At 36.0% G+C, this 13,288-nt stretch overlaps 1 protein-coding gene across 16 annotated transcripts in view; it reads right to left on the bottom strand.

The window, feature by feature from the left end:
• Nucleotides 1–1,098: 1,098 nt before the first annotated feature.
• The window catches only part of FRYL (FRY like transcription coactivator), a 168,517-nt gene continuing 156,327 nt past the window's right edge, over nt 1,099–13,288 (bottom strand). For 13 of the 16 annotated variants that reach the window (XM_053974833.1, XM_053974837.1, XM_053974834.1 and 10 more), the window contains 5 exons: nt 9,677–9,745; nt 6,332–6,349; nt 5,260–5,370; nt 3,706–3,902; nt 1,099–3,256 (listed from right to left, as the gene is read on the bottom strand). In XM_053974833.1, coding sequence (XP_053830808.1) covers nt 2,998–3,256; nt 3,706–3,902; nt 5,260–5,370; nt 6,332–6,349; nt 9,677–9,745 — 654 coding nt within the window. In that variant the 3' untranslated portion in view covers nt 1,099–2,997. The remainder of the gene's footprint in view (nt 3,257–3,705; nt 3,903–5,259; nt 5,371–6,331; nt 6,350–9,676; nt 9,746–13,288) is intronic. The other 3 variants (XM_053974829.1, XM_053974842.1, XM_053974831.1) reach the window with 1 other exon arrangement.

The raw sequence follows: 13,288 nt of genomic DNA, 5'->3' as shown, positions 1-13,288 counted from the left end.
GTGCACCTTGGAGAACTGGAGCTCTGTGCCATGTCAGTATGAAGTCATGGCAATGCGAGCAGCTGAATGCTTCCTATTTATATAGGCATCCTTAGAAAACACTGTTTTAAGGATTACTTGCTGTGAATATGGTGACTCTTACATGATTATCAGTACTAGCCCAGAGTGAAATGTAGTACAACTTAAGGGCTGTCATTCCCACTAACTACAGTCAAAGAAGCACTCACTTCTGCATGATGAGATGTAGAACAGGCTTAGCTGATGGGAAGTGGGTGTTGTGCTTCACCAGCAGCTGATGAAGGCTCCATGTGATGGGTAGCAGCAAGGAGGCCACTCCTGCTTTCATCAGCTACTACAAGGCTCTGTGGCTTGGAGGAGTACAATGCAGTGGGCAGCCATATTAAACAAGCTTTCCTTAATCCTGTAGCATTCTTCAGTTCCAGAGTAGCTCTGTGTGTCATCCCTCTTACATAAATATGTTCAATGCTTTTACTGCTTGATGCCCAAGTACAATTCTGTACTTTCCAGCTGCTTTTCAACTTTACTGCCATGTCATGTCCATGACAGCACACACTGATTGTGGGCATTGGTTCCTAGACTCAACAAGAAGGAAAGCTACTCCTGACCTTTTGTAATTATGCAAAGTGGAAGGGAACAACCTTCATGGTACCAGTTCTTCAAAGCTATCCAGAACTTGCTCTGTACAGCTTTTTCATAAAGATATTCTTTTGCACGTGTTAGCTCAGTCAGTGCTGTATTTGCTGCATCTTACAGGAGCTGTCTGATGTTTTGCTTGTTTCGGGACAGCTTTGGATTTGGCACAGACCTGGCACCAGGTGATGCAGGGTGACAGCTCATGCAGCAGTTGAGTAACTTTTGAAAAGCTTAATGAAATTAAAACAATATCAAAAGACATGATTCTGCTCAATAGGGCAGGCTCCACTAGCCATTATAAATGGAGGAAGATGTGTAACATAAGGAATTACATATATGACTTCAGGTTTGAGAAATCCATTAACGGCTTCAGAAGATGCCTAGAAAAATATGGCTGCAACGACAGGACATAAAAGGAAAAAAAAAACTTCAGGGCACCCAGGCCTCTGTTGTCAGTGTTTAATCTGTTTAGCTAAAGTATTAAAACTCTAGCTTGTAAAAATACACAAAATGAGAGATACAAGGTCTTTTATTTTTACAAAAAAAAAAAACTGGTAAAAGATAATGTAAATAAAAGTGTAATGCGCCCCTAAATAAAACTACCTCTCCCCTGTAAATGCTTGTTAAATAATTAAGAACACCATCTACAGTACCACAAAACCATCAAAATAATTAAATTTTATCAGGGATAGGGGAAAAAAATACAGTGAATATGAATGTGCCTTGACCAGTTACAGAACTTGTTAGGATAATATAACTACTGTCAGCAGTCCAACAGCGTGCACAGTGCCTTCAATTAATGCATTTCAGCATAATTACATTTCTAGTGGGGCCTAATTCCCCCAAAAAGGCAGAGCTAAGAACTTCAATTCTACATTCTAAACTCTGGAATTAGAGCCCATTAAAAAAAATCACAGTGGGTAAGAGATGTATATAAAAATACTGGGTGTTCCTTTCAAATAATAGGAATTGTGGGACTACATTCTTTTTTTCCATTTTTTTCTTTTTTTTTCTTTTCTTTTTTTTTTTTTTTTTTTTTACAAAATGCTATTGGTTTCAACAGAATCCAGTTTGTTTTATGCTACAGACTTTGACACTAAACTATGAGTATATTGCCTGTTTGCATGTTTTGGTAGTCAGGGTATTTATTGTCTTTTTTATTTCCTATAGTCCCAATTCCTTAGGCTTCAGTTGAGTCCTGAAGATGCATATACATGCATTCAAACTCTTCAAACCCTGCAGGCTACTCATACTGCATGTGACTACCAAGAGGGAATGCCCCCTTCTCCTCATAGCTTTATACACCTACTGTTTTAACAGTGCATTGCACAAATTTACATGAAAAATACTGGTTTTGCACTATACAGTTTCTAGAATATATACAGAATAAAATAAGTTAACTTCTAATGAGAATTGCTGATGGGCAGCATATATCTTTAATATACATTTTAAAGTCTCTGCAGGCAGCTACTTTTTGGTTAGTTGTTATCAGTATTTTAACATAAGCACTGGTCAGAGAACTGAGCAGCATTCCAATAAAGTTAACAGATATATTATTTCTTTTAGAAACACTGGGAAATCCCAGTTTAAAATATTATTAAATGTCCTAACATTTACACACTATGAGGATTAGATCTAATAAAATAAAATTTCTTCAAAAATAATCTTGCAGCTCTTTTAAGCATGCTCTGAGACCTTATTTAACAATCATCCATACCTTCAAAATACAACTGCCACATAGCCATACATTCTAACTCACACACATTATTTCCTTATAACAGACAACAAAAGCAAATAAAACACTGAGAAGTCAATGGTTTTTGCAGTCTTATATCATTCTACTCATGTTTGACTGCACATTCTTCATAACATTGCAGAGTGTCTCATTAGGTGTTAAGCTGATGGTTTTACTGCTGGAAAGCCAGGAAGCCTTGCAGGTCTTCAGCCAAAATAAATCAGCCTTGATTTTAGCCTCATCCCACCTGCGATATTGATCCAACCTCTAGAGGCTGTTGCTGCAAACATCCTTTATAGTTCTGTTACAACAGAAAATAATGCATATGTATGCATTAGGTTTAAGCCCTTTTCCTTTCATGTAGTTTTTTATACATAAATTTAATAAAAAAATACTACTGCCACACAGGCTGCTGTGTAGAAAGAGCAGTCAAGTAGGATGTTCACTTCAATTTTCAGGGTTTTACTTGTGATGAAACAGTTTCTTGCTGTGATAAAAGTGTGTTGGTTGTCAGGATTGCTGGAGATTTGTTTTTGTTTTTTTGTGAAAGGTGCTCAATAATAGTCTGAAGTGTCCTCATCATCAGTTCTTTTCTAAATGACAGCTGTTCAGAATCCAGTGGTCACAAGATTTATTCCTGTTTTGATCTTCCCTAGAAGCTGACAGGATTGCACCATGCGGAGAGACTCTCGGATTTCTAGATTAAGTTCCATCAGCTTTGAGCTGGCCTCAGACATATCTTGGTTGGAGCCTACTACTGCAAAGCTGCCAGTTTGGCCAAGTGTCTGATGACGGAAATAGATGTGCAGCAATGTTTGAACTGGGTCATCTTCAGAACTGCCAAAGATGTCGTGGGGCCAAATAGATCTGTAAACACACAGTTTGGATTTAAAATTTTTTTTAAAAAGTTTAAATGTTCTTTAAAAATATATTTGAACAGAAGACAGGAAAATGCAGGGGAAAATAACACACAATTTGGATTTAAAAATCAAAAGTTTAAGTACCTTTAAGCAGATATTTGAACAAAAGACATAGAAGAATGCTAGAGGAAAGTTTCTTCCACTGAGCCCCAGTAAATAACAGTATTATTCCTCAGAGATAAATTCTAAATAAGTACTAATAAAATTGTTTTTTACTTTTCTTAAATTACTGAAAAGAGAACCCCAAAACCTGTAATGAAGCAATAGTGCTTGTCCTTTTCAACAAGGATGTCTGACAAGAACTGAAAAAAAAAAGGAATAGTGTCTATCCCTGTTTTTCATTTTAAAAGGTCTATTAAGAAACTCAAGATCTGAAAGCAATCCTTAGAACCTTACCTGAAAGCCTTGACCTGTGCCACAGCTGACACAAACTCCTTGTTTCTCAGGGATTCAATGAGGGAGTGAATAGCTGTTTCTGTGCTAGCTTGGGAAGCCTCTGCAATTTCAATTTCTTCGATACCACTGTCAGACACTGCCTCAGCCTCTTTCAGGCAGCTCTCCAAAAGAGCAAGTTCTTCAGACATGTTTATTACCTAAAACAAGTATAATATATCTCTTTTAGTTTAAATGTATTTCAAGCAAAAATAATTTTCAGAAGATCAGGTTTTTATTTTTCCTTCTCTGTGCAATAAAGAGAAATAGAAAAAGAACACCCAAATATTTTCTGCAGTTGCTTAAGTATACAGTTAATTTAATGGCCCAAGTGTGCATGTCAATTATTTGGGCCTTCTCTGATGAAGTTTTCCTCTTAGTTCTTTTAAAATTTATTAAAAAAAATAAATTTCTTCTCTCCTTATGTTACTTAGTAACAAACTGCCAAGAAGAGTGAAACATTTCAGAAAGGTATGACAGCAGTGGTGCCATTACAAGGATGTCTTAAATACCAAGGAAAAAAATCTGGAAGACTGGTAACCCAGCATAGTAACAGTAGTGCAGCCAGTGTATATAGTATCATCTTTGGCTTTAGCTGCAACACATGAGTAAAACACAAGGCCATCTCTCAGAACATGCTTCTGCATCTGACTAACTTAGGCAAGAAGTGGGACTGATGTGATGCCAACCTTACAGTGTTCATCAAGCACAAACTTACTTGCAGCCTCTACAAAAACCTGGAAATGCAAGTGAGGAACATGCACAGTTTTTTTCTAAAGCTGCTCATAAACCAAAGACTTTCACTCAGGATTTTCATGTTCCTCCCTACTACATCAAGCAAGACAAAGCCTACTTTTTTTTTTCTGCTACCCCTGTTTATTGCATTCCAGACCCAGGGGAGAACTTAGAGAAAGCATTATTAATAGCATAATGCACACAACTCAATTAACATCAAATATGTACCGTATGTGCACAGCTGAAAAACACTTTTTACTTCTGAAGTTACTACAACTAAAAATCAGGCATTTGAAGTGCTTATGCACTAACTGTGCTTAGGATGGGAACTAAACTTGCAGAGTAATTGAATGGTGACTGAAGTGACACAGTTAAATGAATTAATTGGTAGAAAGTGGTGGTGGTGTTTGCTGTAGGAAACACCAGGGCTATGGAAAGGCTCAGCTCTTCTGAGTGGACTTGATATGCCTTGATTGTGGCTTGATTAGAATATACCAGGAGTGCTACTGAAATATGTAAAATCCTCATCATTGGACTCCCTAGGTTCCTGTCTTTTTTTAAAGAGCTTTCAAGCTGTACAAAAATCAACACAGATAATTGAACATCTTAGAAAATTCTTGTAAGCTCTATTAAATATTTTATTAATTGGCTATAAAACAGCTGGAACCCTCCTCCAGTTTCTAAAAGCATGTCCCACTGATGAAAATGTTATCAAAATGTGTTTTAAATTGTCTGCTTTTAAAATGTCAACAATTACTAGCTGATTGGCATGGTTTTCATTACCTCTGCTTCTTTTTTGATTGTTTTTACTTGACTGATGAGTTTGCAATAGGCTTGGAACAGAAGCAGCAACTGGAAATGCAGCTTGTATAGCCTCCGACACAGTTCCAGCTCCTACAAATGTAAACAACACTGTTATGTTCAAGAAGCGCAAACCTCCTACTATCCAGTGCAATAGACAATAAATCACAGCTTCCTCAGTAGAGTGTGCAAAACCAGAAGTAATTTGGCTACTAAAGAAAATGCCAAAAATATTTAGAAGCTAACATATAGTAAGCTAATGAAAAGCAGATGAAAGCTTAATTCAGTTCTAGATTTACAAGTAGCCTCTCACAGAGATTTGAAGTTCACTTTTTAATAAGTTATATTTCCAAGAAATGGGGAGGAGTGGGATGTGAAGTGATTCAAAAGGCATTTTGAAATGTCTGGAACATTTCAAGATTTCATGTCTTAAAACTAAGAGTTTCATAGATCACTTACTTTTATTGTTGATCTTTTATTGTTTTAAATTCAAGATCTAATATCCAAAAGAAGCAGTTGTGGTCCATAAGTATAGGATCTTTCATAACCATTAATACTTATATTGTAAGCACAGTATATAACCTGGCCCTTAGCTTACACTGCCTGACAGAGTAGGAAGAGAGTAATTCCATTCCTGGAGGCAAGAATAGTATTTTCTTTATAAAAGGTAGCCCTTATTCTGCTTTAGAAAATAACACATGATATATTCTTAAGGAAATGAAATGGCAGTATTAATTTACACACTGTCTTGCTTCCATTTTTATGCCTGTAAAACACCAGTCAGAAATGCAGACAGTGTTAATACTGCTTCACATACAGACATAAAAGCTAGTGCTAATGGAATAATCTTTATAACATTCTACTAACTACAGGATCCTATTATCTACAAAGGACCAACAGTCTAATGGGTTAGATGATGCAAAACTGAAGCACACAGCATTTCTGTAATAGTCAAGGACAAGACATCATTATTTCACAAATGGACAAGACAGATGGAGACCAGTTTGGTGACTGGCATGGTTAAGTATTTGATAAATCAAGAACTGTCACTTACTGCTAGAATTTCCATTTGCTAAGCAAGAAGATGAGCAGGTCACAAAAATACAAAGAAAGAAAAAAGAGCAAGAATTAGTGTAGGAAATAATTTTAATTAGGGTAAAAGATGTCCCAGGTAAAATGGAGGAAGAAATACAAGTAACATGCTCCAAACATACCCTGAATGTAAAAAAAAAATTAACAGGCTGAATTTGATGTTAAATTACTTGCTGCTATAACTAACAATAAAAAGTACTGGCTTTGTTGTCCCACAGCATGAATAACACTCTTACAACCCTGTCTGATCTTTATACATTGTGTAATCTGAAAGGTGCACAAATTTAAGGTAATAAAAATCAAGGACTGATCTGACAGATCAAGGTTCGATCTGAACATCTGTACAAAGCTTCTTATTTGTTCTGTATCACAATAGTTTAAACAAAAAGAATGCATTTTAAAATTGGAGATGCAAAGTTAATTTGGATTCTGAATCAGTTTAGAAATTCTTGGGTTTGCTAAACTCAATTCTCAACCCCTCTGAGAGATTTCTGTACTGTAATTGCACTTGGTTTTTACAAGCCATTTCAGAAAAGATGTTTAGGGAAGAGTGATAGGGAGAGAAGGAGTTAGAAAATGTATATGTCAGACTAGGGATGTGAACTTCACCACTCCTGTGCTTTGTACAGCACTGAGTGTACTGATGGCACTTAGGCATGAACAGTGGTCACAGCAAACCAAATCACAGAATATCCTGAGCTGGAAGGGACCCACAAGGATCACTGAAGTCCAGCTCCTGGCCCTGCACAGGACAACTCCATTGGAATCACACCATGTGCCTGAGAGCAAAAAAAGGAATGTCAGTGGATGTCTGACTCCCAAGACACAGATGCAGCTGAGCTTTACTAAGCACACAGTTGTACACGGTGTTATGGTAAGTTATATACTATGTGCTTCCCAGGTTATAACATTGCATGATTTTGTTACACTGCATGTTTTTGTTCTACACTCTGTGCTATTATATACTCAGCACAATTACTGATGCACAGAACACTGAAAATATTAAAATCTTGAACTGCAGAAGTTAACATGACTTCGATCAATCACTTTAACGAAGCACAGAGAATCAGATTTTGAGAAATGGCAGGATTGACTATTTAATAATTTTAGTCATTACGTTCCAGTGTTCTTAAAGCCAAGTCTCATTACAACTGTAAGCCATAATTAATCCCTTTCCCCCAAAACACACCTTGATAGCTACCTTTTAAAAATTCAGGAGAGGTTTTCCTTTAAAAATGGCTTTGTACTGCTTCAGTGTCTTTAACACACATATGCTTACTTGAGAAATAATCTGATTTTTCTACCTGCCTGTCCTGTAGAAACAGTCAAGCCAGAGTCCAGATGCATTCTTTCAGGCTTAGATGTACTAATAGCAAGAACTGAATAATTAGATTTACTTGCAAGTCTGCTGGCAATGCACAAGCTGGAACAGAATTAATCTCGCTATTCCTTAGCTGTATGGACCACAGTGCCAAAAATTAGTAAGAAAATCTTATTTGTGTTAGTGAATCAAAAATATCTGTTTTCCTGAGCAAGAAAACACTTAAAATTTTTAGCATTAACTGGTTGACTGCTCAGACTTAGCACCCACACTCCATTTACAAGGACTTTTGAAGAATTACTAGCATGCTGCCCTTGCAGGGTGGATTTAAAACCAAAATCAAAACAAGTCCCCACAAATAATAATCAGTGTGATGGCTCTCAAATTCCTTTTCAGAGGCCATCTTCAAACCCTGCAGAAACAGGGAAGAATAGGCCAAACTGCCTTGCCAGAGAATCATGGATTCTCTCTGTACAAGCTATCTGAAAACCTGTATATTGCTTGTCTTCCATTTCTTAGTTCCCCCAGCTACACAGTAGGAACAGTAACATTTACCTTCATGGTAAGAATGGTTCTGTTTAACAACTAAATGTTAGAACAATTTCTTGGTGTATGTAAACAAAATTATAAGTATGGACTGAAATACATAAATGCTGCTTTTTAATTAATATATATACAGCATTTACTGTATTGTAATAGTAAACATTATCTATTTCTAAGGATATACCAGTCAGTATACAAAGATGTATACTTAGTGTAAAATACACTAAAGCATGTGTTTATTGGCAGGATAAAAGTCCTTGCAAATAGTAGTAAATTATTTTGCTGGTTTTGTATTACCTAAGCTTATTCACTTGATTTTTTTTTTTTTTTAATATGCAACTTTAATGCAGTATAAAAATTAACATAATAGTACCACATTTTACTACTCTAAAAATTCAGGTACATTTTGTGATTGCATTAAAAAACCCCAAACACACACACACACACACACACACACACATATATATATATATATATATATATATATATATATATATATATGAAGAACAGCAAAAGAAAACTATATAAAAGAAGAAATAGTCCAAAGATACAGTAAACATTTCTGTTGGTGAAGAATACATCTTCAGCAGCAGAAACATGACCAAGTGCATCAATGAATGGTTCAACTGAATAAAAGAAATAAAATTCTTCCTTTTTCAGCTCGGATTTGAGATTTTTGTCAAACTGTGGTTGTGAAAAGGTAAGTTCATCTGCTACGTGCAGTTCTTTCTTGCATCTTTCACTGTCCTTACCACAGTACTTCAGATGGCAGACTCCTTGTACCTACTAATGTCAGGTTTTGGATTTGCTTTTTTTACTGTATCAATATTATGCAGCTATTCTGTTTTTAAAAAACCCCAATCCTAGTCCATTTTGGGAAAAGCTATCACTTACTACAGCAATTAGTAATATTAAACATCGATGAGTGCCATGCAAATACATACAAAATATTCAACTAATATTAATGTTTACATAACCTTTTGTTAGATGATATTTTGACCTAAGTGTTTAGAGCTTTTTGGTATACTGCTACTTTACTCCCTGTTACTTTTCACCCAAATATTGGCTGCAGAAAGGTCTTACGCAGTTCTAAGTTTTTGAGCAGACAATATATCTCAGCATATAACCAGAATTTTAATATTTTTGCCTTCTAGAAACAGCAGCAGAAAAGCAGACTTGCTGGTACACAGATGGTATCTAGTCTGCTTATCTACTCACTGTTATTAAATCTAGAACCCAAGACACATTGCCAGCTTTTATTAAGAAGACCCATTTTTATTGCCCATTTTTTTCATGAGACTCTGAGTTTCCAAAAGCTAGGATGATAACTGAAATGAAAAGCTTTTCATACATTTTTAATCTCTCTACGAATATTGGAATTTTTGTGCAATAAAGATGATTTTTAATCTCATATCCTGAGACTCACAAATGACATACACCTACCTGGGCATCTGTGTTAGTCCCATGAATACCATCATCAGTACCAAATGTCCTTTTGCAGTCTTCTAGCCACTGCAAAATAAATATAAACAAGATTGAACATCTTCTGAAACACCAAACTGAAGACTCTGCTAAAACTGCTTATGACACTTTGTCTTGTACATTCTCGGATAACGTAAGAAATTGTGGTATGAAATAAATAGTTTACCAGTGTTGTTTGCAACACTCTGATAGATCACTTTGTAACTTTTATTTCCTGTAGCCTTCATTACCCAAGATGGAGATAGTACACTTCAGCATAAATACTAACCCATGATTGAATTGATACTGTTACAGGAAAAAAGCATGAGAGGGTGGAAGCAGAAATAACCCTCTCTTTACTTTCTGCACAAGGTTTACACTAATGTGATTTATCAGCCCTTAAAATATAACACTAATTAGAGAATAAGCCTGTTACATTTCTTGGGACTGCTTGAGAAACAGAAGGAAATAGAGCTTTCCTGTGTAAGTGTGGGGTTACAGGTTGGAATGAAAAAACCCAAATTCTCCAGCGCAAGTTTAGCATCACTTCCAGTTCATACAAGCCAAGGAGATGAAGTATTCTTGCATTACACAATGCAAACCTGCAGGTTCCACTCAGGGCTGCATTTAACTTCACTTCCTATATCACACAATAAGTTTATTAATTTTAGTGGGCAGTCTCTTTTTCTACCTTTAACCAACCATACAAGTTTCTCAAAAAATAACCTCCACTGACATTCCCATGAATTTCTGTGTTGCTATAAAGCATTTATAGAATCAAATATGTTCTTTTTGTACAATACAACCAGATCACCCAATTGATAATTTTTTCTGTACAGTGCAAACAATTGCAAGCATGGTTATTACTGAAATGGGAATGCATCATGTTGAGATAAAGTGCATAATATAATCTGAAATGAAGAACAGGCTCTATACATCCAAGGAAGAATAATTTAGCATACTGCTTGTGTTTGGTATCTTGAATCTCAGAGGGAATCTTGGTGACCTTTTCCTAACCTTTGTCTGATGCAAGAAAAAGAAAAATGTGATTTCCCATCTGCTCAATTTAATAAAGGTTACTTAGTGAATTAACTAGGCCAGTGTGCTCATCAAGAGGAGAAATGGAATTCTCTGACCATCGCAGTGTCAGTTTCAATTAGTGACATGGATACCAACATGCACAACAAATCTCATTTTTCTTTTTATCAGACAGCCTCCATCAAGAACGACAGAATAGGTTTGCACTGCAACAAACAGCAGCAGCAATTGGGAAGCTAGTATTTCTCTTCACACACTACCCTTTTAAGATTTTTTTTTAAATCTTAGGACCAGTCTGAATAAAGGGTGTGCCTGGAATGCTGTGTATATAAGCTTGCATTTTCTATTACATTTATCTGATTCAGTATCTTTGTCCCTAATACACACATGAAGTCTAAGCAGTCCCCTTGCAAGAAGATAGAACAATAGCTCCAAAAAGGGGACAAAGTTAATTTGTTAAGAATTTTTACAGAATATATGTTCAGCATGGTAGAAAGATTTTTTTTTTTTTTCCTTCTTTGGGAGTAGTGTGACAGACTAACCTTCTTCATGTGCTTGCTTTGTGCCAATTCATGTTTTCTCCATATATCTCCTAGAAAGTGTTGATGAAAGCATAACACAGGGAAGTCTGGGGTTAGTCTTGGTCATAGCACAGGCTGGTCTGCCAGATTACACCCTAAACAGACATGCTCATGGCCTATACTACAGGCACCTTTCTGTCTTATCTTGGTGCCTAGGTAAGTGTGACAAGGAACTGCAGCCCAAGCCTTTTTCTTTTTCAATCTGATTCATGTGAATGCCTGTACACCACACAGCACTGAGAGTGACAAACATCATCTATTAGGATAAAGTTAAAACAACAGTTTTTCATTAAAGAAATTAACATACAAACTCTAAAGGATACCAGATTAACATGCAAAAATCTGTTACTTTTTATTTACTTTATTACACAGTAGCCGACCACTTAATTTGGTTTTCTTTGTGTTTCTATGAAAAAACCAAGGGTCTGCATAAAGTTGATTAAGCATTTTGGCTTAATACTTTCAGATTTAATAGGATACATAGCACAGCTGTGTGTAGCAACAGAAATTCAGATTTGACTTGAGGAAGTCTTGTTCAATCTTTCCCTATACTGTTTAAGAGGACAGAGTAAGAAAACAATAAAGCATATATCTAATATATCTAAGGATATCTAAGACGTAGCTTAGAAGATTCTTAGTTTACATGTAATATAAAATACACTTTAGAAAAAGAGGACCAACAGCTAAAGAAATACTTCTAAAATGTTTTAGGAAAGTAAATAATTTGAGTAGTCACTACTTCTAAATTAACATGCTCAATAAGCACTTAAGTAATGCCCTAAATTGTCTAAATGATGTGCTATCAAGAGTCAGAGATGACTGGTCAAAGCTAAAAGTTTCTTCTCAATACTGCTTCTTTTTATTTATAAATGATTAAATAAAACCCTGACAAAATGCTCTCAGTTGTTTCAGAACAATTCCTTTAACCCTGTGAACCTTCTTCCTGCGCCAGTCACTCACAAATCTGTGGCAGAAGACAGGCTGACCACAGAAACATGTTACTAGACTCCCTTTTTGACAGGAAAAAACAATTCCTTCACTATGATATAATGACAGAGGCCATCAAACTGATACTTGTATTTGTTTACCTAGTAAAATAAAATACAAAGAAGTTCTTAATATCCAGCATGGATTATATCAATACGAAATGTGGCAGTGCAAAATTAGATAAGAATACCTTTAGAGAATTACTTGCCATCTGAAAGGGATGTAATTTTAATTTGTTATACTTTGACAAATCAACAAAACAATACCATTGATTATTGCTGTGATAAACTAGGCTATATGGAGAGTTGATGTAAAATGCCTCCATGTTTGGACAGTCATCATTCTAATTACACACACACACACACACACACACACACACAGAGGTCCCTTTTTACCCTCCTGTCTGACCATGGGGGAAATCAGTTACGCCCTCTGTGCCTCAGGGCTGCTCTCTAAAAGGAGGAATTAAATACATTATGCCCTCATAGGAGTGCTGAGAGCATTATGCATTGGAGAGTGCCAGACATGAAATATTACATCGCGTAAAATTATCTTAGTCATTTGATGAGCACTTGTTTCTGATTAATCCTACATGGCAAAATGTAGCTCATTATATTAGATCAAATAAATTGTTATTACCACAGAAAAGGGCAAACAAATGCAGCAACTCTTTAGCAGAAATACTGGCCTGGATCCTGCCAAGACTTTATCTACATCTGTGGCATATTTTAGCATTGGTTTCAAGGAAACCACATTTCTTTTGAGATCCTTTCCACAAAAATGTGCATGTCTGGTCTATTCAACAGATGAGCTGTCAGCAATCTTTGCAAGGCAAAGGCCATAATTTCCTAATAAACTCAGCATGATAAAGAAACATGGAGCCACTTGTGTTGCAAAATATCTGCCAAAGCATAATGGCTTGAATTCTGGTTCTGTTTTGCATCACTCAAACTTGCCTATAATGACATTGCCACAGCCTCACAGGCTG

The sequence above is a fragment of the Vidua macroura genome, chromosome 4 (assembly GCF_024509145.1).
Source record: "Vidua macroura isolate BioBank_ID:100142 chromosome 4, ASM2450914v1, whole genome shotgun sequence".
Classification (NCBI taxonomy): domain Eukaryota; kingdom Metazoa; phylum Chordata; class Aves; order Passeriformes; family Viduidae; genus Vidua; species Vidua macroura.
The sequence above is the reverse complement of the archived record's forward strand: the minus strand, read 5'-3'. Positions and strand labels throughout refer to the sequence as shown.